The sequence below is a fragment of the Emys orbicularis genome, chromosome 9 (genome assembly GCF_028017835.1).
Source record: "Emys orbicularis isolate rEmyOrb1 chromosome 9, rEmyOrb1.hap1, whole genome shotgun sequence".
NCBI classification, from domain to species: Eukaryota; Metazoa; Chordata; order Testudines; family Emydidae; genus Emys; species Emys orbicularis.
Genome location: NC_088691.1, coordinates 94,211,203 through 94,235,440, shown reverse-complemented (window position 1 = coordinate 94,235,440; position 24,238 = coordinate 94,211,203). Strand labels below are relative to the sequence as shown.

The window sequence follows — 24,238 nt, the reverse complement described above, 5'->3', positions numbered from 1 at the left end:
CAAGATGTAGAGCTGGGTGAAAGAGTGATTTTTCAGTTTGGTGGCTGAACCAAGAATATTGAAAAGAAATTTTGTTTTGCATATGACAATTATTGTTTTAATTTCTTGCGGAAACAAAATGTTTTATTTCCATTGAGGGGGAGGGTGTTTTAGACATTTTAAATAGTTTGTTTTGGAAATGCTGAAACAAACCATTTCAGCATTTCCAATTTTTTAAATTTATTTATTTACCAAAACCATTCACCAAATGCACATTTTTAACCAAAAATCTATTTGCATGAAAAATTTGCACAGCTCTAGTAGGGTTTTCATTCAACATTCTTCAAAATACTTCCATTTCATTTAAAATGATATTGAATTCTGTAACCCTTTGAGAAATTATAGAAAGGTTATTAGACCAATTTCTGAGCTCTGTTACACCAGGGTAACTGTGGAATAACTCCAATGACTTTTTGCTAGCTACAGTGCTGTAATAGAGTTCAGAATCTGACCTATTGACTTTACACACTGCTGATTATAGGAGCAGTAATTGTTTCTCTTTGTGCAAAATGTTACCGCTGGTAAATTTACAAGTTTAAATGTCATTTGATAAACAGCTTTTAAAGATCATAAAAGGAAGAGGAAAATGTGAATTGTGCTAATGAATAGGAAATATGTTACTTTAAAGCTGCCAAGAAGTGGAAAAGCTGAAGGGCATGCAAGTGTAGTGAGACTTAGTATAATGAACTCTTGAGGGCTTTCCGTAGAGCTAGTATAGAAATGTAGGTTATCCTTTCTGCCCACTGTTTAATCTGTATGGTAAGTATATTTAAGTCTGGTTAGTGTGTTTACTTGATTGAAAACAGCCACTGAATATCAAAAAGGTTACAGTGAAGATGTTTTCTTTCTGTGGCACATAATAGTCTAGTTGCCTGTGGGCTGTAAGACTTGGGTCTAATTTTGGTTGTGTGGGTGGTGGTGTTGGCTTCTGATACACAGGAGGTCAGACTAGATGGTGTAGTGGTCCCTCTGGCCTTAAACTCTATTTGTCAGTATTCACTCAGAAGGATCTCATTGTGAAATTAAGTAAAAGCAACCAACATAAATGGAAGAATTGTATCATCGGAGAAGCTGAGCTGTAAGGAGAATATCATATCTCTAACCTCTGTTGCCAGTTGCTGAAGGGAAGGCGATGCTACAGGATGCAAACTTGAGTTGCCTCTTACTGGGTTATGGAGGCTAACATAAGCCACAACGTTTCTCTGGAGAACTTTCTTGAGATCCTACAACACAAGCACAGCAATGGTTATTAATATGCATGATTATAATTAAGGCTTGTTTTCTTACTTTAGTTCCTTTAAGGGAAAAAATATACCCTATGTTTTTCCTCCACTACGATTCCCTAAGTATTACTTAACTTCATTTTCCTATAATATCATTTTAAAAACTTCAAAGGATATTTGAGTTTTATTTCTCTGTAGCAAAAGTTATAATTCCATTTCACACATCATCTGAACAAAATGCAAACAGACCCTGGAGGAATTAAGAATGACTATAGCTGCAAAGCCGAGAGTGAAAACATTACACACTGTGAAACAACAAGAAGGGCTTTTAAACTTGCGCCTGACAGAAGCCAAACTTCAAAAGTAATCATTATCAAACAGTTAAATGCACTTGAATTTTCAGACCAGGAGCCCAAATTCAGATTTGAATTGCATAATTTATCCAGTGTTGTCATTTGATTACATTTTAAACAAGGGAAGTAGTATGTATGAACCACTTCAATTATTTTTTTTAAAAGATCCTCTTTGCTTTCTCAATAATGAGCTGCTCTTTGCATGAAGTGGCTCTTTATATTGAACAGAAGGGGGGTAGCACCATTACATCTGATGTAAAGCTGACTTGAAGTGGAACTAAACAAATTTTGCTCCCACTCAGTCACATGGATTCTTTCGACTTGATTTTTTTCTCCCCTCTTGTTTTTGAAGAATAATCAGTTTGGAAGGATGAGGTTTTGATAAGTGCTAACTGCTTCCAACAAATGATAAGCAATTAACCCTTTATTTATCTATTATTCTAATTCAGCAGCCAGGAACTTCACTGCAGGCTTCTTCTTTTCAATTGATCAACGGAAATCCATTGGAATCTTATTTAAGCTGGATAGCATGTCTGATAAGTTATTTTCATTGAGTTGCTGCTGATTTACTATTCTGTTGAAGCTAACAGCCCAGGAATTGTGCATGTCAAATTGAATCTAACTTTTAAACACACCTGGGTGATAACTAAAATAACTATTAGTCATGGGGACTCCAAAACATGTACGCGATTAATGGCTTGTATGTATGGAAACTTCCTTCTCTCATTGTTCGGCTACACCAGAAGGAGGACAGGAGACACTGGATGTGGTTTACTTAGTCTGCAACTTTATTTCTAAATGTCAGGGAATACCCAGCAGATAAAAGTGTATAGTGCAGTTAATGCCATATACAGCTGGGGTGGCCTTCTGTGAGCCCTGCATCAAGCACTGCTGAGATGCCAACATCTACTGCTAAGATTAATATGATTTAACCCAATTGCTACATAGGTGCCGACTCTGTGGGTACTCCGGGGCTGGAGCACCCATGGGGAAAAATTAGCGGGTGCTCGGCACCCAAGCCACCCCCCACCTCCTGCCCCCTCCCCTCTCCTCTCCCTCCCTCCCAGCACTTCCCATCCCCCTCGCCACCTAACAGCTGTTTGGCGCTGCTTAGGACTTTCCCGGAAGGAGGGGGAGGAGCAGGGATGCAGCGTGCTCACGGGAGATGGCAGAGAAGGGGCGGGGACTTGGGGGAAGGGGGTGGAATGGGGGCGGGAAGGGGACGGGGACTTGGAGGAAGAGGTGGAATGGGGGCAGGGCGAGGGCAGTGCAGGGGTGAGAAGCGGTGTGACAGGGGCCGGGACAGGGCGGGTCGAGCACCCACGAGGCAGAGGGGAAGTCGGCGCCTGTGGCTACATATGTTCCTGGGAAAAATCTGATAGTAGCAGGCATTCTGTCATGGAGCCCTGCATTGCACTCAACTACCTGTGAGCTCAAAGACAACATAAAAGCCTATGTTGATACTTACAGACCAGTGTCAGAAAAGAGAATATACCAGCTACAAAAAGCAACCTTGACAGACACGCAACATCAGGAAGTTCTAAATTACATTAGGGGTGGCTAGCCCAGTATGTGAAGTGACCGGAGACTGCTTTGCGTTGCCTGGACAATTAAGAAAGTCAAATGGTCTCATGATTAAAGGCAATTGCATCATAATTCCAAATGAAATGAGAGGAGAAATCCTAAATCTCATCCCCATGAAGGACATCAAGGATTCACTAAATGCCATAAATGGGCCAACCAGTCAGTGTGGTGGCCAAGCATCAGCAATGATGTAAAAAATAAAGTATCTGCATCTGAACACTGCAGAACTGACAGACCAACACACCAAACAAAAACTTTAATAACACCACCTCAACCAGACAGACCTTGGAAAAGAGTAGCGGAAGATTTATGTGAATTTAGAGAACATCATTCTCTAAATGATGAGAATTCCACAATGATCACCTGGTCATTGTGGACTTTTCCCCCATGTATATAGGAATAACATATTTGAAAGATGTAACACGTTGCAGTGTGATCAAGAAACTGAAGTGCACTTTTGCTCATCTCAGTGACGGTCAAAGGACCAAAATTCACTGCTGCTGAATTTAACTCATTCTGAATGAAATATGATTTTGATCATATTACTAGAAGCCCACATTACCCAAAAGCAAATGGAGAGGCTGATAGAGCTGTAAAGCCAGAAAAGGAAATCTTACAACAGGAAGATCCATTCCTTGCCCTTCTGAGTTACAGATCAACATCAAAACTGTTACTGGATATAGTCCAACACAACTCCTGATGGGATAACAACTCAGAACTACTGTTCCAACTTTGGAAAAGAATCTATCTCCAAAGTGGCCAGACATGAAGAGAGTAGCCAAATGGGGTAAAAAAAAGGTAAACGTTTTTACAACAGATGTCAATCAGTTAGAGAACTGTCAGTTAAGAACCTTGTGACTGTGTTCATGTCAAACTGGATGGAGAAAAGGAATGGACAACCTCAGCTGTCATAAAGAAAAGGAATTCAGCACTCAGCTCATATGTGGCTGAGACTGACAGTGGAGAGTTCAACAGAAACCGTTGACATCTACAGTTTGTTCCTCAGAGAGAACAATCAACAGAACAAACTCTACAAGTGGCAGATGCAGAACAAGAAGATGACCTATGATGCTCACAAATATTAAACATTGATGAGGGGGAAAAAGCCCCCTAAGCTATCACCACCCTCTTGGTCTCACAGTGCTTCTTGTGTTGTCTTTCCATTTAGACAATGTCATCTTTTAGATATAATTCCAAGCACCACTTATGGCTTAACAAGCAATACATAATAAATAGGCTTGGATAAATTAGATTTTTATAAATAAATGTTGATTTCACCATATGCACACAAACCAACAAAAAATATCTCCATTGATAATCAAAATTTACAGATAGGCAAAGTATGAAAAATGCTGCTTGAGAATTTAAAGTTTCATGAAAGTTTATTTACTTTGTATATTTTGATATATGATATTGACAATTTGTGTTTTAATGGCAATAAAGCTTTAATTTTTGACTCTCAACATTCGCGCTGTTAAATAGTTATTGTCTGAGCCCCTACCCATTGTCTGACCCCTCATAATTTCCTGCAACTGTGAACATTCAAATCAATACAAAAAATAAATACAATGCTTAAGGCCCATAGTTGAACATTTAAATAGATAAAAATTGAAATAATGCTTAAAAATAAACACTGATATTATCCATCAAAATTATATATAAAAATCAAGCTTAATAATAATAAAGGATGAAATATACATCAGACCCGATCAGGTTTCTACCAGTTCCATCAACTGGTTGGGAAGCTAACACAGCTGCTCTGTTCAGAACATAAGAACAGCCATACTGGGTCAAACCAAAGGTCCATCTAGCCCACTATCCTGTCTTCCAACAGAGGCCAATGCCAGCTGCCCCAGAGGGAATGAACAGAACAGGTAATCATCAAGTGATCCATCCCCTGTTGCCCATTCCCAGCTTCTGGAAAACAGAGGCTAGGGACACCATCCCTGCCCATCCTGGCTAAGAGCCACTGATGGACCTGTCCTCCATGAATTTATCTAGTTCTTTTTTGAACCCTGCTATAGTCTTGGCCTTCTGCCTATTAAACTTCCTTTTGTTCACAGCCACATTTCGGGAGCCCAAGGTTATGAGTTCCATGGGGGTGGTGCCAGCCTCTTCCCAGTGGGGGTGTTTAGGTGAGCTAGACAGAAAATTGGGGGGGGGAGGGCTGCACCCCGCCTTGCCATGAAGCCCTGCCCCCCTCTGAGGCCCCGCCCCATTGCCATGCCCATTGTTCATAGGCCAATCATAGGCCTGGTGGCTCACAGCTGGTAAGAGCAACCTGGGCAGAGGGACCCAGCTCTAGGGCTGGCAGAGCCCTGGGGAACCAGTGACCATGGGGGGAGGGGCCCAGAAGCCCAGGCCAGAGCAGGTCAGTCTGGGCCACTGTGGGGAGCCTCAGACCCTCCACTGCCCTGGGCAGCGCACTCCAGCAGGCTGGGACAAGGGCTGGGGCCTACTCTTGGGCTGCTCAGCCCCTCACCTGGGCTTACTTTTCCGCTGCTGCTAGAGCTGGGTGCCTGGCCAGCAGCTACCACTCTGTCCACTCTGCCTTTAGTGCTGAGTGGCTGGAGAGTGGCAGTTGCTAAGGGGTGACTACAGGGGCTCAGGGAAATTTTGGAGTGGCTATAGCCCCCTCCAAGTCCTCCTCTAGCACCGCCCCGATGAGTTCTATTCCCATTGACAGATAATATGCAATTAGCCAATGACCAGAGTGTCTGTCATAGTGATTACTATAGTATATGGATGGTATGTGGCCACAGATTATTGTGATTAATAGTAAGATATAATGGGAAACTCTAAATGGGCTCAGATATGTAAAACGTAGGTGAACCCTCTAAATCTGAAAAACTGGGATGGAAATTTCTCAAGCATAGGCTCTCTTCACAAAACCCACAGTAATTTCTGTTTCTAAAAAGACATTCTTGAGCTATTTTTACCACTTCCAGATCTACTTCTGGATGGAAGTGCAGAATATTATATATATATATATATATATATATATATATATATATATATATATATATATACACACACACACTCTCTCACTATAACTCCAACTCCAGGCTTTGTTCAGAGAAAGAGCACCCAGGAGACAGTTGGATGAGGGATGTGAGAGCACTGGTAGTTTCCATACGTACAAGCTATTAATCACATACACATTTTAGTGTCCCCATAGTTAGTAGCTCTTTCAACCCATTTGTGTTTAAAAGTTAGATTCAATCTGACACACACAATTCCTTGGGCTGTTAGGTTCAACGGAATGGCAAATCAACTTGATGAAGATAACTTATCAAACAATGTTATCCAGCTTAAATAAGATTCCAATGGATTTCAGTTGATTGATTAAAAAGGAGAAGCCCATAGAGATGTTCATGGCTGCTGAATTAAACACATACACACACACACAGCAGATATACAGACATGAAATAGACATTTATATTTTAAATTAATAAAACGATTCTTTATATCTTATTTGGTTTCAGCTTTAATTTTGGATGAAGGTTCAGATCCCTTTTTATTTCCTACTATTCAAACCTCCCCAATCACAGTCACAATATATCAGTCATTTATCCCAAGATCACCTTATTTTGATGTTGCTCATTTTTGGAAAGAATAGCATTGAAAGTGACATTTTGGACTACAGCATGGTAATGTGACTGATATACAGAGACATCCACAGGCCTTCAAACACCCTGTGGAGAATCATTCCCCCACAAAAATCGTAAATTCCCCTCTTATCCTCCTGTTTTTCTATCAGCTCTAATCAATGTGTTTTTGAAGCTGTCTGATCTATGAGTATTTATGCAATTAGTTAAATGCCCTATCAGTAGTCTTTTTTTTCCCCACTAAAAATATAATTCTCCTAATCATTTTCCACAGTAAACAAATGTCATCTCGCTAGCTAACCAGGGTGCAACTTCGATGGCGCTAGGAGAGAGAGGGAGGAAAAATCTCAACCAGAAGCATCTGTCGTGGTTCCAATAGGATAATGAGTTCAAAGGGTCCAAATTGAGGTCCATGTAACTCAGTAGGCTGGATGGACACTGACATGAGTACAGCACTGCATAGTGGGGCATTATGTTTCCATGGTTCTCATGCATCATGCAGCTCCCCTCTCCAACCTCCAGCATGGAGGAGGGGAACAGTTTGGAACCTTGGTTTCCAGTCAAGGTCCCTGGGCAGGCCTGAGGTGTAGAACAGGCATGGCCTCCATGCTCAATGTCAGGCTTATAGTCCACCCGGGCCATTGGTGCCAGTTGAGTTCTGCACAGGAACAACCCTGACAGGTAGTTTAGACTGTTATCCCACTTAAGTAATAGTTTTTAATAGAGCTGCGGCTTCCACATATAGCCATATTGTAGTGTCTGCTTTTCACAGTTTCCATAGCTACATCATCAAATGTTTTCATTAATGACATTCTCTCTTTCTCTCCTTTCTGTTTATAGTTTTTACCTCTGCCCATTCATATGAGCCAATGTTGCCAAATGATGTTCCTCCCCATGAGCAGAAAACAATGGTCCGATCAGGCCTCCAGCCTCTCTTAACTTTTAGCATCAAGGCTTGTATAAATGCTGTGATGACAGCAGTGCTACTGGCCCATTCTTGTCCACTGTAACCATATACACAGTTGTGGTGGCTACCAACTATGACATATCTATCTGAAAAGAAAAACAACACCATCAAAACATTTGTTTCAGTTAGACTTTAACAGTAAAATAATTCCAAAAATAAAGGATGTATTATGCCCATACTTGATGGTGTTACTAATACAGATATTTAAGTAATGTCAACATAAGCTTGCATGATCTTACCAAGATTTGTGCAAGATATATACAACTCTCTCTACTTTACCTACACCATCCTAATATAAGTACATGTGGTCCAATACAGAAAGCAAATCAAGATGTTCACATGCTTTAAATGAGAAACCTGTGATATTATTTATTTGGATTTATACAAAAGTACAATGAAGAGTATCCATCCAATGCTCTGGACATACTTGACAATCTTTTAAAACAACTCTAATGGAGTTAATTTAAAACTTTATGACAAAACAGTTTTTCATTGGAAAATGCTGATTCGGTTAAACTGAAATGTTTCATGGGAACATATTGATTTCATCAACATTTTCTATGAAAAATTATGAAAGCACTCCATATCAATGTTATTATTTTGACTGTATGATAATAGTAAAAATGAAGAACTTTGACTTTATCAAAATTAAGCACTTCAACCTTACTGAAATGAAGCATTTTGACAAAGTCATTTCAATATTTCTGAATTCTTTTTTTTTTTAATTTTGTCTTACAGGAAATTTAGAAATTTTTGCTTTTTGTTCTGAGTTGGACAGAAAGGGCATTTCAAAATGTCAGGATTTCCTATGAAATTCTGAGTTTTGGCCAGCTCTAGATGCTAATAAATAAACAGACCCATCAGTTATGACCCTTGTACTTTAATTCCTTTTCCCGATCTTCACTTCTTGAGTCATGTCTACTGTTTAGATTGCAACAGAATCCTAAAAAACACTGGGTGTCAGGTTGGTTCTAGAGAGCAAAAGGGGCTTGGAGTTTTTTGAATCCTTTATTTTATCCAAACTGATTCATCCATTCTTTTTGTCAATTTGCTGAAGTGCAACAGGATATATGTAAACTGTCCACGCGTTAAATTGCCTATGAAATTAAATACTACACATTCCTTGGGGATATTTTCTGTGATTACTACCTACAAACACTTTTGAATTTGACATGCGCTCTCTAATTATAAAACTCCTCTCCATCAAAGTGGGTTTTTTACCAGAGTTTTGGTCAATGTAATACCCAGGGACGTTGTTTAAGTAGAGTACAATAATGCTGTATCATGTTTTACTGGAGAGGTTGCTGCAATGTATCTGCAACATAAGCACTTTTTAATCACATTGCCTGGCTGTTTGCATGTGTTTTTAAACAAATATAAAAATGAAAATCTATTTGTAAAGGCAACTATTTCTTAGATTACAATTTCACTGGGTGGTACTGACACAGAATCATTAAAACAAAACTGTACAGCTTGTCAGCAAAAATTAAATCTAAGCATACATAATTGAATATAATGAGAAATATAACGAATGTAATTAGATTTCTGTATCCTGTGTCAGGAAAAAAATTATTAATATAATGCAATAGCACTGGGAAGACCTAACACTTTAAACCAGCATGAGGATAACATCCCTCAAGTGGAGACAGGGCTTTCATGGATGTAAATGTCACCTTCTGTATTCCTTAGGGACCCACAAGGGCCTGCAGGAACCACTTCTATAACTAAGGTGACCAGATGTCCTGATTTTATAGGGACAGTCCCGATTTTTGGGTCTTTTTCTTATATAGGCTCCTATTACCCCCCAGCCCCGTCCTGATTTTTCACATTTGCTGTCTGGTCACCCTAGCTATAACAGAGGGATTAGTCGGGATGCAAAGACTACCTTTCACACCCTCTCTGAATGGTCTATGGAAGGAAGGGATGGCAGAAAGATAGAAAGAGACCTCACAGGAGATGGCAGAGAATCAGTAGGTGGTTGAGAAAGCTGCCAAATGCCATCGTCACTCCAGGAAGTTCCTGCTGATGGAGAGGAGCATGGACAGCAGCAGATGGCTCTTTTGAAGCTCCTTACCTGCCCACACCCCTCGCACCTGAACATGCACAGAAGCCCCCAGAGGCAGCTGGCTGCAGGAGCAGCACATGAGGGATAGCAGTCACCCATACATCAGAGTAGCAGATAGGCAGCAGCAGCAGCTTCTCTTGCCAATCACCTGCTGGAGTAGGCAAGGAAACTGAGAGAGCATGACGAGAGGAAAGAGAAATAAGAACTGTGGGTCCCGAGTGGAGTAGGAAGAACCACCAAGTATTGTGGAGAGTTAGGATTTAGGCAGGATAGGCAAGGACTGGGCAGCGCAGAAAAGGTGAAATACAGGTGACTTCGTACAGTGTTTTCCTATGTCAGTTACACCTCCCTTTTGTACAGTGGCAGACCATTTGCTGTTTGCAGTCTATAAAACCCACATACATTTGATTACTTTTTTTAAATTCCCCACCGTGCCTGCAAATAAACTACACATTTATGCTTTCCCTTATTCCTTTAACATTATGGCTGGATTTCAAATGCTCTGGGAGAGTTTTTAACTCTGTCTATAATACTTCTCAAACTAAAAATCGAAACAGATGGCTTGAGAATTGGAAGCCTTTATGGAGTAAAATCCATCCCTGATGCAGCTCCTTGGTCTTCAGTGTAATTACACCAGGGATCAATTTGGCTTTCCCTCTTTACTCATAGGAGCACCAGGGAGAATAGCGTGTACACATAAAACTAAAAAGAACCACATCAAAATGCCAAAGTAACAAATGTGCCAGGAAAACATCAAGTAGGGAGGGATACAGCTACAATACCAGCTAGGAGTCCCATTGATTTCAGTAAAAAGAACAGGAGTACTTGTGGCACCTTAGAGACTAACAAATTTATTAGAGCATAAGCTTTCGTGGGCTACAGCCCACTTCTTCGGATGCATATAGAATGGAACATATACTGAGGAGATATATATACACACATACAGAGAGCATGAACAGGTGGGAGTTGTCTTACCAACTCTGAGAGGCCAATTAAGTAAGAGAAAAAAAACTTTTGAAGTGATAATCAAGATAGCCCAGTACAGACAGTTTGATAAGAAGTGTGAGAATACTTACAAGGGGAGATAGATTCAATGTTTGTAATGGCTCAGCCATTCCCAGTCCTTATTCAATCCTAAGTTGATTGTATCTAGTTTGCATATCAATTCCAGCTCAGCAGTCTCTCGTTGGAGTCTGTTTTTGATTTCAGTGTGACTACATGTTCTTAAAATTAGGATGTGCTTAAGTACCTACATATATTATCATTAAGTTTCATGTGTTACGCAAAATATTGAAGTTGATTAAAGTATTACAAGATGCACTGTAGGAAGTTGATGTTTGGGGTGAATACATGCTTGTTTCTTATTTATTGTCCTATTTCTAATTTGCAATTCAGTCGGTAGACGGATTTTTTCTAAAAATTCCATTTTCTACTGTTCAACCTTAGCTATTTTTCCAAGACAGCCATTTGCAAATATGCAGCAAATGAGAACATCAATTACAAGTTCTTGTGGAATAAAGCCTCTAATTGAAATTAAATACTCAAATAGTAATTGTTCTCCATTTTTTTATAAAATGGACTTAGTTCTGGTGAAAGGTGCTGAATTGAGAGTGCTGCAAGCTGCAGCCATTATTTCACTGACAGACAAGATAATGAAAGCTTTCCCTATTACTCCACCTCAGTGCCTCAAACCTGACCTTAATGGACAACCTCTTGTGACAGAGTAGTTAAATCAGCAATCTCTCTACAGAGACTGCCAACAAGAGTGCTAACCCGGGGAATTCTGATGATGGTTTGGGGAATGATTCCATTTGTCCATTAGGAATTGGACTGACACCACCAATGCACTGCCACATGCTGGTAAACAGCAATCAGACAACAGCAGCTTTCACTACTGGCTGAAGTAGCCCTCCCTCCTTTCAGCCAAAGAGTTCTCATGGGGAGATTCCACTCATGTTCTACTCGTGCTGATCTTGATGACCTCCTATTACTATTATTATTTATTTATTTTCTGTATTACCAAAGTGCATACGATGTCTCCACAATTGCACGCTTTACTACTAGTATTAGAGCTGAGTGAAATTTTGTGAGCTGAGTGTGTTTTGATGTCACAGTTGCTATTGAGGCCTGATTCTGCCACCCTTATTCATGTGGAATAGTATCTGATTCCGAGAGTGATATCTATGGGAATACTCATGGTATAGGCTACTACTTAACATAAAGAAGGCTGCAGAACTGGGTCTTAAATTTTATCAAAGGTAAAACTGCAAAGGTTTGCATGTCCATCATCTCCACTATAAACTCGGTAGGTTCTAGGTCCTGGACTACATGGCTAAAGCTTGTTCTAGGTCTTATTTTCTATTAGCAATCTATTCACAATCGAGCCACAGTACAATCCACTGCTACATATACGAATCACACACAGTGAGATTCTTGCATTCAATTACTTCTTAAAAAAATAATTCATTCAATTTGCAAATGGATTGGCCACTAACATAAGAAAAACCGTAGATTTCCACTATTTTGACTGATGTACTGCACCTGCTTCCTGCAATACTAGCCAATATATAATTAAAAATATAATGTAACAATAGTCCACCCTTAAGAAGAATTAAGCCTTTGCTAAGGTCAGATAGACTGCTTAAATAGAACAAGTCAAACACTAAAGTAGTTTCTAGAATTTGAAATCCTAAGACATTTACTTAACATAAATGACAAAACAGTAATATCATGAATGTTTATAAAGACAATTATTGTTTATTGTGCAAAAACATGCTTGTTGTACTGGTACCATCTCTCCTTGCTTTTTAACCAATTCTCTATTTAATCCTCCTGTTGTTTCCTGGCATAAATCAAAGTATTTGGAGCTATAATAGCCGTTTTAATTGAATATTTGAATAGCACAACAGGAACATGATACTTTATTGCAGTCCCTAGGATTACTGTTGTACACATAATTAATAATAATAAAGGTAATAATAGAAGTCATAGAGGTCTACTTACCGGGAAATGTAGATCCCTTTAAATACCCAATAACATTAGAAATTGTCTTGTATGTTGGGACTGTCTGAACATTTAGACTGATTATTCTCTTTTCTGTTGAGATAAAAACAAAAAATGTGAACATTTTAAATCAGCATTTATCAAGCCACAGAATCCTGTAGGCCATCAATTTCCCTTCTTTCTTTCTACCCACAGAAAGAGAAGAATATATTTTACACTTACTAAACTACACAGATTGCAGACCAAAAAAGGTAACTATCCTATCTCCCACACTCAGGTAACACTACAACCCTGGTTGGTACCTCAACGGTGGGGATTGAACAAGGGACTTCTAGATTCCAAACACATGAGACTCTACTGACTGAGCTGAAAGACTCAGCTCTAGTTACTTAGCTTATAGTAGCCTCATCAACCTGTGCATGTGGCCCAGTCACCACTAGAGGAGGACACACCCAAGTCACATCCCTATACGAGCTGTCAATTCTAGTCTCTTAAGGAGCTCCCCAGCACCATGATGTTTGGAGTTACATCTTAATGGCATAATTGAGCCAAAGTCAGTATCAACATCCTTTTCTGAAAACTGACTGAACCAAAATAAAATGTTCTGTGGAAAGATTGTTTTGTTCTTAAGCTCACAGACTATTATCCTTCCGGTGTTGTATTTTCTTAAAAAGTTTGTTTTCAAGTCTTGCTCCCTGAGCTGTCTGGAGTGTTTAAATGATGAGTGTATTGGAATATGTAAAATAAAACTAACTTGTGTCTGTCTATCAGAAAGATTTGCAAGTTCAGGTTCATTCTCTGATACTTTTGTAATGAGTTGATTTTAAAATTATATTCAGAGTAAAATCATTTCAGTTTCATTCATTTCCTAGACCTCAGACATGGATGGCCGGTTAATGATCGAAGCAGATCCAATAATGCCGAGATTCTTCCTTTGCTTTTAGGAAAATAGTTTAAAAAAATAGATGACAGGTCATAACTTCAAATTATTACTCAATGCCTTATGCAGGCAAAATGTTCAGTATCATCAATGGATATGCAGTCGTGTAAGAACTCAGTAAGAACTTAATAAGAACTTTGCACACAGAGTGCAACGGAAATGCCCAGTGAAGTCAGTGGAAGTTATGAGTGCAGTTCAATAGAAAATTCAGATCCTACTAGTATATAATCACCACTGATAATTTCCATGGTTAGTCCTGTCTCATACCGATGTTAAGGTTAGTGTTCTGATTAACCTTATCCTTCTGATATGTATTGCCATACGTGTCACTGACACTCCTGAAGGAGAATGCCTTGGCTGTTTTATATGCTTTGTAAAAACCTCAAATTGTAACCTGGAATTTCAACTAGAATTTCTAGCTTTGCACAATAATGAATCCAAAGAATTCCCAGCATTGGCTTTTATAAAATACAACTTGAAAACACTTTCTGGTATATGCTCTACAAATTATTCCCAAGACCCATTTTGGATATAAAACCATTCTAGAGCCGAACTGCTCATTCTTTTTAAAGCATTTTCAAGCCAAAGCTGATTTGACTTCTTTGTTCTAATCCTACAGCATTTAATAGTGGTATGTTTTATTAGGCCCCAATTCAACAAAGCTTAAACACATGCTAAGCCCCACAAGACAACTAGACTTAACCATGTGCTTAAATGCTTTTCTGAGTCAGTGTCTTAATCAACACTGGCTACTGAGACTTGAACTGACAACAAAGCAACACAATTTTTTTTTCTGGCAAGTGATATGTTCTGGAATCAGATAATAAAATGAATAGACATACTGTACAGTACTCCAGTTTAAAGTGGCTTAGGCTTAAAGGCTTAGTACACCTGACAAAAAGGCTCAAGGGGGTTTCCATGGCATATACAGAAAAAAGTAAAATCTAATTTTCTTTAAACAGTTCTGACAACAAATCTCGGTTCCTGATGCTACACGTCTGATGAAAGACTTTAAAGGTCTTGACAACATTATCTCTTTCCCCTAAATTCTCTGGCAAGCTATAAGAAGATTTTAGCTTAATACTGCTTGAAATACACTTTAAGTTTATCTAAGCCATAAAACTACTTCAGAAGTAAAAGAAAAGAAAGTGATTTATCAATATCATTAATATTTTTGATTATTTTTTTTTCTTTTAACGTTCTCTTGACTTGAAACCTGCTAATTGTTACCTAGCTAATATACATAACCATTTGTTCCAATCATGGTTACCCATCACACAAAGACAAAAGTGCTCAGCAGTTTTCCACTGAATGTAATGGGAGCTGTTCAGTCCTCAGCACTATTGAAGAGCAAAGTCACTTATTTAGAAGCTGAAATAATGATTAGGCTCACATTTAAAAAAAAATCTTGCCCCAGGCTCACACTGAGAATATTTGGGTCAAATTTCAAATATGTTGATTAAATAGGATTTTTAAATGCATCATTAGATGCTCAAATTGCCACTTAGGCACAAAAATGTCAGTTTTATTTGTCATTTAGGCACTTAGTGGGATTTTAAAATGCACCTAGACACCTAAAACTCATTGATTTCAATGGGAGTTAGGTACCCAGATGCTTCTGAAAATACCACTATGTGACTAAATACCTTTAAAAATCTGGTACCAGTTTTAGTGTGGGATTTGGAAATTTTCTTAAGGTATTAAGGTTTGAAAATTGAGCTCCTTCTGGCAAAATTCTTCTCCAAATACACTAATAAGACTCCGTTAACACACACATTGAAGTTTAGGCATATGAAGATCTGAGTAAAGTTGAGCACATGCAGAAATGGAGCCTTAGACTGTAAAATTTTGCAGATTACTCTGCTGTGTTGCAGGAGTCCACTCGTGTGGAATAACTAGCAGAATCAGGGTTTAAAGATGTAATTCAGTCTCTGATGAATACACTACTCCTACTGAAGTCAACGGGAGCTGTGCCTGAATTTTTCCCTGAATCACAGAAATTTGAAAGACAAGATGACAGTCCTAGAAGGCTGGAGAAGGGCTAACAGTGTCCATCTTTAAAAAGGGGGGAAAGGAGGAGCTGGGGAACTCCAGACCAGTCTGCCTGACTTCGATACCTGGGAAGCTACTAACTACAGCAATGTATAAAACATTCAATTTGTGAATACCTGGAAGATGAAGGGGTAATCACTAGCAGCCAACATGGATTTATCAAGAACAAATCATGCCAAACTGGTGATTTCCTTCTTTGACAGGATAATTTATTTGGTGGATAGGAGGAATGCAGTGGATATACTATACCTGGATTTCAGACAGGCTTTTGACACAGCCCCACATGATTTTCTGATAAGTAAGCTGGAGAAATGCAGGCTCAACAGAACTACCATTAAGCATAGGTGCTGGAACTAGTGGTGCAGGGGGTGTGAAATGGTTCTCATCATATATGGGTATACAGCTTGGTTCAATGGCTCTCTGCACCCCCACTATTGACATTGTTCCAGCACCCCTGCCATTAAGTGGATACATAATTGGTTAAACAACCACAAAGAGTTACTATTAATGGAATGATGTTGGACTGAAGGGAGGTCTCAAGTGGGGTTCCACAGGGATCTGTTCTGGGTCTGGTATTGTTTAACGTCTTTATTAATGACCTGGATGTAGGTATAGCGAGCATACTGATCAAGTTTGCAGATGGCACAAAGCCAGGGGAGGTTACCAATATTTTGGGGGATAGAGCTAAATTTCAGAGGGATCTTGATAAATTGGGGAACTGGACTATAGACAACAAAATGAAATTCAACAAGGACAAACAAAGTGCTACACTGAGGGAAGAAAAACCAAATGCACAAATACAGAATGGGGGAAAACTGGCTTGGACGCAGCACTGCTCAAAAGGACCTGGGAGTTGTGGTGCATCACAACCTCAACATGAGTTAGCAATGCAGTGCTGTTGCAAAAAAAGCAAATGCAATTTCAGGTTGCATTAACAGAGGCATAGCATGCAAGTCACGGGAGGTGATAGTACCACTCTACTTGGGGCTGGTTAGACCTCAGCTGGAGTTCTATGTCCAGTTTTGGTCACCAGTGTATAGAAAGGATGTACATAAACTGGAAAGGATCCAGAGGCAAGCGACAAAGATGATCAAAGGGAGGAATGCAAGCCATATGAGCAAAGGCTGAAGGAACTCAGTATGTTTAGTTTGGAAAAGAGGAGATTAAGGGGGTATATGATAGCAGTCTATAGCTAATTGAAAGGCTGTCATAAAAAAGATGGAGAAAAGTTGTTCTCTTTTGCCACAGAGAGCAGGACAAGAGGCAATGGGTTCATAGCATGGCAGATCTAGGAAGTTTTTCCTGAGATTTAATCTAACTGTAAGAACAGTAGGACAATGGAACAGACTGCCTCGGGAGGCTGTGGAAGCTTCTTCACTTTTCAAAAGGTGCTGGATAGCCATCTGTCTTGGATGGTTGAGACACAATGAATACTGCATCGTGGCAGGGGGTTAGATAAGATGACCCTTGCGGTCCCTTCTAACATTATGATTCTATGATGCTATGATAACAAGATGACCATTTTAAATCACAATTAAAATGAAACTTAAAAATAAAGCCAAGTATGATGCTGTATGTAATGTTATGGTATTTCAAAGAACACCGAGTTCTATCAGGATATTTTGCCCCACATTATATTTGCAACACTGCTAACCCCAGGCATTCAAAAATCCCGTCGGCTCCAAAATATAATGCGAATACATTTAGGGCATTTTTAATTTGCCTTTAGCTTTCAGAGCCATTTGGGCTCACATTTTCAAGTTCCACAGCCACAAAGGCTAAAAATTTATTTTTGCTTAAAAATGAAAGTTGAGATTCTCACAAAATTACATGTCTCCTGGAGGTGGGGTTTTAAGACAAATGTCAAATATTGCAAGACTTAAGGTTATGAGAGTTTACAATACTGCATTAAGGAAGTTCATGCACTACCATGGTACAGGAGACCAAACGGGCTACAGTATGTACAAAATGCTAAGTATACTGTAAACATATTTGACATAGAAGAAGAGATGAATTGAGGTTCCTGCAATAAAAAGCTTCCTTTCACTCTTTACTCATGCAAGTGACTGATCATCTAAATTCAGTCTCTTTTTCAAATCTGAAACATCCCTAATTATTTTCGCAGTAGTCTTTGATTGATTAGCAAACTAATATTGTCCAATATCAAAACCATTCTTCTATTAACATGTATATTCATAATACCTGGCTTGGTCTAAAGACTTTCATAATTAATTTTTTCACTACTTGATTGAAGCCTGTGGACCTAGACTAAAGAGATCAGCAATAAAACTATTTATACGAAAGGTTTCTGAGTGTAAAGAATGTCTGGAACTCAGTACTTATAATTGGCTCTAAAGAGGGCAGACCTGATCTGGTATGGAGCAGATGTGTCACACTGAATATCTGAGACAACTGTGAACTTCAAAACAATCCATATTACATAGATAAATCTTGCCATATCCTACTCTATTTGGCAGAAGTAAAGATGTTATTTTTTCTGAGAGGCCCAGACTGCTGTTTTGTGACCTATCAACCTCTAAGAATTACCCAGAAGAATAAGTATTCTCCTCTTTTTGGATAAAAACTCAACAATGAAAGCTTTTTTGGAGTGGGGGGAGAGAATACAACTAATATGTCTTGGTCTCTTATAACTACGAAGCCTTCAAGGGTGATCTTTGAGAAAGAATAGAAATAAAGATATACTACAAGAAAATGCTGTAACATATGATGATTAAGAATGAGTATTAGCAGCATACAGTTTAAGATTACTTCTTTCTATAAATTTCTATGAAATAATAAGGCTTCCATTTCAAATAGTCACAGGGCAGCAACTCATAAGTATACTTGTGCCATCTAGACGTGGTAACATACATCACAGAGCTCCCTTGTGGCATTTTCCTCCATTTGTTCTTCTGGATTTATAACATAATGATTATGTACTATGTCAAGAAATGACAAGGTTGTTTGCATATTGATATAACTGACTGATGGCACGGTCAACATTATTAAATGAGGTTCTTTCAGCAAGCTCTGAAGAAGAAACACATACAACAGTATCACAGTGCTCCATTCTACTGCTGACTGAGAGGATATAACCTTTATCTTTTTATGCCCTTTTTCCCAATGAATTGAAGACAGGCTTGGTTTGCACTACTGCAATGCCTGGCAGAGAACGTTGTTTGCCTTGGACCAATGTCATATAATGCTGGGACTAAAGGATTATGTGATTCATGATTCAGATTTCACAAATGAGGTCTGAATGTAAATCACAACACAATGACCATTTGGCATGTGGAATTGTGTGAAGCTAAGATGAAACAGGGTTCAATTTAAAAAAAAATATTTTTAATAATTTCTTTTAAAAATATGCCACAAAACCTCTTTGGTTGCATTCAGTCATTTTCAGTTACAGGTATGTTTTACCTCTCCCTACTTTGCCAACGGTTGGTGTGATCTGTTTGCAGACTATCATACAGTTTGTATTACAGTAATTAAGGAGATTCAGTAATGATCAGTAATTACATTTTGTAGAGATAAGAGTGGTTATAAAACATGAAGTGGTTCTACCCAGACTACAAACATTTTGGCCTGAGTATGTGTTAGTGGTTATAACACGGTACTAGAAGTCTTTCTATTCTTGGTTCTCTTATTAACACACCATTTGGTCTTGTTCAAGTTCCTTAATCTATCAGTGCTTTTGCTTACCATTCTGTAAAAATGGATATAAACAAGTCTACCTCGATGCAAGGGATGTTATGAAGTTTATTAAGTCAATGTTTGTAAAGCATGTAAAGATTCTTGAGGCTCTGTCTACACACAAAAAGCATGAAGTTTTAACTGTTCTGGTATAGTTAAGAAATATACCCCTCCTCACTCCCCACTTCTTCATGTGGACAGAGTTATACTGATATAACAGTGCTTATCCCATTACAGTTTATTCCAGTAAATTTAGGGGAATAAGCTATAATGATACAAGGCACCTTAATGCCAGAATAACTGCATCCAGATAGGGGCTGTACCAATTTAACTATTTCAGTAAAAAATCAATCCCTCTAACCAAAGTTAAAGTGGTACAAAATCTCAGTAGAGCAGGCCTTGGAGGAAATATGGTGATACATGGTCATAACATCCTGGATTTATTACTGCTCTGCAGGAGAACAGAGCAAATTTTCTCCAGTTACCATCAAATTAAAAAAAAAAGCAGCACATGTTTTGGGGTAATGATGGAAGCATCCACAATTTAAACATTATTTATAACTTCAGTGGCAAAAGGGTCCATAATAAAGCTACAGTACAAGGTGTATGGGCTGATGTTCTCCATATTAAACACATCAAGAAGTTCACCAAAGAATAGGGGAGTGTTGGCATAGGATAGAAATTAAATCTCTCTTCCTCTTGCTGGAGTGTTTTGAGGTAACATTAATGAATTTTGCCTTGCTTTTAAGACCCGTACACATGCCCAGAGACACCTGTGATGAATACATTTTTAGAAACAACAACCAAAAAAGACTTACATCCTACTTACAGTAATATAATGTTAGGGCTGTGACTACTAGAGTCAGAACCTGTACAGTAGCTGCTAAAAGCAAGAAGATGAATCTTTTAAACAATTTGTATCTTTTATGAGAACAAACCACACAAGCATTTTTCTAGCAGTAAATCCAGACTGCCATTAAATAGATCAAAGTAGTCCAAATGCATTTAGCATGTGAGAAAGGCAGCTTACCACATCTGTGGATTTGATGCTCAGGATGGTAAAGAACTATGGTAAAGAACAGTAACCAAGCAAAGTGAAGTTCTGCTAAATGCAAACCTCCCCACATAGTTCTTTCATTGTAAAAGTCAAATTCTTGATTCAATCTCCCTAAAATAGCCTTGAACAGAGGCTGTGAAATATACCAAACTGAGCCAAATTAACATAGCAATTTTGTGGTGTGCATCCAGCATTCTGCATTAACACAACTCCACAAATCTCATTTTCACTTATGCCCCAAGGCAAAATTTTAAATACAGGTCTCAAATGCTTGTAAGGCTTGACTATTAACCCACCTTCATCACTAAACATCCAAAAAATAGTGCTATTAATTGATTAGAATGTTCCTTGTAGCTACAGCTGTAAAATACAGAATTGCTCAGATTCAGAAGTATTTCACATGCGAGATACCTTCACAGATAAAAGTACATCAGAAACTCACTAATAGGCACTAATAACTCAGAGATCCAATTTAAATGACTGAAATTCATGAATTGGTAAGTAAGTGAATGAACAATAACAAAGAAAGGTTTCTGCAACACAAAATGTACTTTGTTTATGTTGATACGTGTATTTTAGTTTTATGATAATACTTCATAACATTCTAGTAAATATGCCATAATATATTCTGTAAAATAAGATCCATAGTATTGAGACCTCACTACAGCACACTGCTCTTAAATCTTTGCTAAGATGCAGGGAGAGACCACAACATTTTTATTTTTACTTTATTCCGGAGAGGGGGGGGTTATAAAATGTCTGGATTAATGAGGTTGTACTGCAGTAAACAAAAAGCAAAACAAAATATAGGGCAAACTTTTATCCCTACAGTTTATTTCATAGGTTGTAACTATTAAGTATGCCTGAGATGTTTCCTTCCTGATTCTCCGAACCCCTTTGTCACATAACATCACAAAACTGCTGGGCTGGGGGGAAAAGGAAGCAACATAAGAAAACTCTATATAAATGCTTAATCATTATTGATTTTTACAGCTTTTTGAAACATACTGACAAGAGAATGATGAGCATTTTATCCTAACAAATTTTAAGCCACCCAGTTGTCTGAATTGCTCATTCATCTCTTCTGACATCTAAGTGATGAGTTCTACATCAGAAGTGAAATATTTCTTATGCTTTCTTAGGATCAACTGGGAGTCTGAAGTATCAGCCTTCTAATATGTATCATTCTGCTCAGCAGGCAAAATTTTAAAATAGGTTAAATAGTACATAGATATATACCAGCTCAAATCTTTGGTCCATTCCAACAAATCCTCAGCAAGGATCATAGGGTCTTGAGGACTGTGTGTCCACTACATGAAAGCATGACACATTCTTTAGCTTTATGTGAAGTTGCTATTACAGACTCTCTTATTTAAAATCCAAGAATGCTCCACCTTGATAACTTTAGTCAAGGTATTTTCTATTTGGAATCAGACATAAGCTGTTCCTTCCAGTCCAGGCTAAGATGAACCATGGCCAGGTTTTTCCTAGGCATAGAGTCTGACAAGCCCTTTACTCCCAGAAAACATGCAACTCCTGGTGTCCCAGTAAAATAAAACAAACTGAAATAAACAATCAACCACCCAGTCCGGAGGCTGCCAGGCAAACAAAGCTGAGTGCCTATCCTTAGGATGATTCTGCCCTGGACCCTGCAAGCAGAGGTCTTGTAGAGCTGGAAGCAGGGAAGATCCTGTCCCTCTCTAGAACAAAGGTTGCCCAGCCCAAACACACACTTTTAAGGCTTGCTTGCTTCCTGAAGGCAGCTCAGCTGTTAGCGTTCTCTCTATGCTAGAGAGCTCACACACATCTCATCTGGGATGGACAGGCACTTCTCCCTTCCGAAGGGAAAGTTCTTTAACTACTTCTCCAATTGCTGATCACATTGCCTTACATTTTGTTACACTGCCTCTGGCACTTCCCCCACCCTCGATGCCTTTGGGGAAGACGAAGTCCTTCTATAAAAACCACCTAGTCAAGTCTGCATAGAGGAAAATATTCCTTCCTGACCTCAGCAGTAATCACTTTATGTCCAGAAGCATAAGGTCTCAATGCCTTCATTCTTAGTACGTATAACTACAAATGCTAAGAGTGGTCATAAACTTAACCAACCTTTTTATGTTCTTGCTTTATTATATCCTTATTCCACAATAACTTTCTAAAAGCGGTAAACAACTGATACAACCACACACACACACTGTACAATGGTTGCCCCTAAAAATGCATTTAAAATTTGCTTTTTACTATAGTAATTGTTTTATCACCTATAGATAGTGTAGGGAATACTGTGTTAATGTTATTTATTTACAAAGGAAATTGGCAACGCCTTTTTAAAGAATGGTGTTAACACATAGACCTAAAAGCTCTAAGTTAGGTTAAAAAATTGTTAATCAAAATTATCATGAAGATTTGCAAAATTAGGCTAAGAAAAATAATAAAAAATGATAGCAAGCAAATTTTACATTGCTTATAGAGTGAAAAATATATCTAAAGCTCATGACTTATTTTTGCAGTCACTTAAACATATATGCTTGTAATCAGCGCTAACTACTCGAATAACAAGTTATAAGAGTATAAGAAAAACTATGAGAAAGGAGTAAGTCTTTCAAAAGCATAAAATGTTCCAACTGCAAAGGGGAAAAATAAGTGATTAATTAACAAATGTTATTGTCTCTGTTGGCCAAAATTGTTGTGATCTTTTATACACTGGAAAATTGGTGTGTGTTAAATGTAACTGTCTAGACAATTAATCACAAAGTAGTCATTTGATAGTAATAGGACAATAATAAGTTACATATTTAGCCACAAACTGTAAAATGAAATAAATAAAGGGGGGAATATAAGAAACCTGTACACTTTGAACCACCTCGGCCCAGTAGTAGCCTTGTGGCCCCAGAGTGGGTCAGTAATTGCGTCTCTTCAATGTGCTGTTGTTTTCTTTGGTCAGGCAACTTGATTTAATCAACTCGGTTGGCATTTACTATTTGAGGTTTCAGTAACCAATACTTTAATAGAACCCATTACTTACAATGGCCACAACACCTAAATATACAAACAATACTGCGAATGGACTGGGTTAAATAGATGAGACAATACAATTGGCCCCACTGTATTTTTCCTCTTATAAAAGATAAGCAAACACAAAATAAAAATCAAGGGAGTATTTCTGTTTGAAACATGCAGCTCTCCTGGAAGGTTCTCTATGCTTATTCCTTCATTTAATCTCTATGTAGTATCTTTTTTGGCAGACTATAATTTACTATTTTTCTCAAATCAGTTATCAGTCTGTTAAGGCAATAATCTGCATGGGTATGGTCTTTGTAGAGGCATTCTGAATGCATTCTCCCTTTTCTCCCAGCCCTACTCAACACATTGCTTTCTACTGTTTTTGATGTCAGAATGCAGCCATCTCCAGGTGAAACATATGGAAAAGGTCCCCATAGATATGGACACAAATACACATTACTGATGTTTATTTTCTAGCAAACAGATACAAACTAAATAATACGAAAGATGGATCACCATTTAGAAATACTACGTATGTGCTGGAGGCAGACATAAGACACAACCCATCGCATTAATATGGTAGTTTAAATGCTCCAACAAAGCCAAACAAACTGCACTGCATCACTAGCAACATCTCCAGGGTGATGA

General features: G+C 38.4%; 1 protein-coding gene across 1 annotated transcript in view; it reads right to left on the bottom strand.

Annotated features, from left to right (window-relative positions):
• Positions 1-24,238, bottom strand: part of NAALADL2 (N-acetylated alpha-linked acidic dipeptidase like 2) — a 550,593-nt gene that overhangs the window by 230,940 nt on the left and 295,415 nt on the right. The window contains exons 6-8 of the mRNA XM_065411094.1: positions 12,843-12,935; positions 7,655-7,860; positions 1,143-1,262 (exon numbers count right to left, since the gene is read on the bottom strand). Of these exons, the coding sequence (XP_065267166.1) occupies positions 1,143-1,262; positions 7,655-7,860; positions 12,843-12,935 (419 nt within the window). The remainder of the gene's footprint in view (positions 1-1,142; positions 1,263-7,654; positions 7,861-12,842; positions 12,936-24,238) is intronic.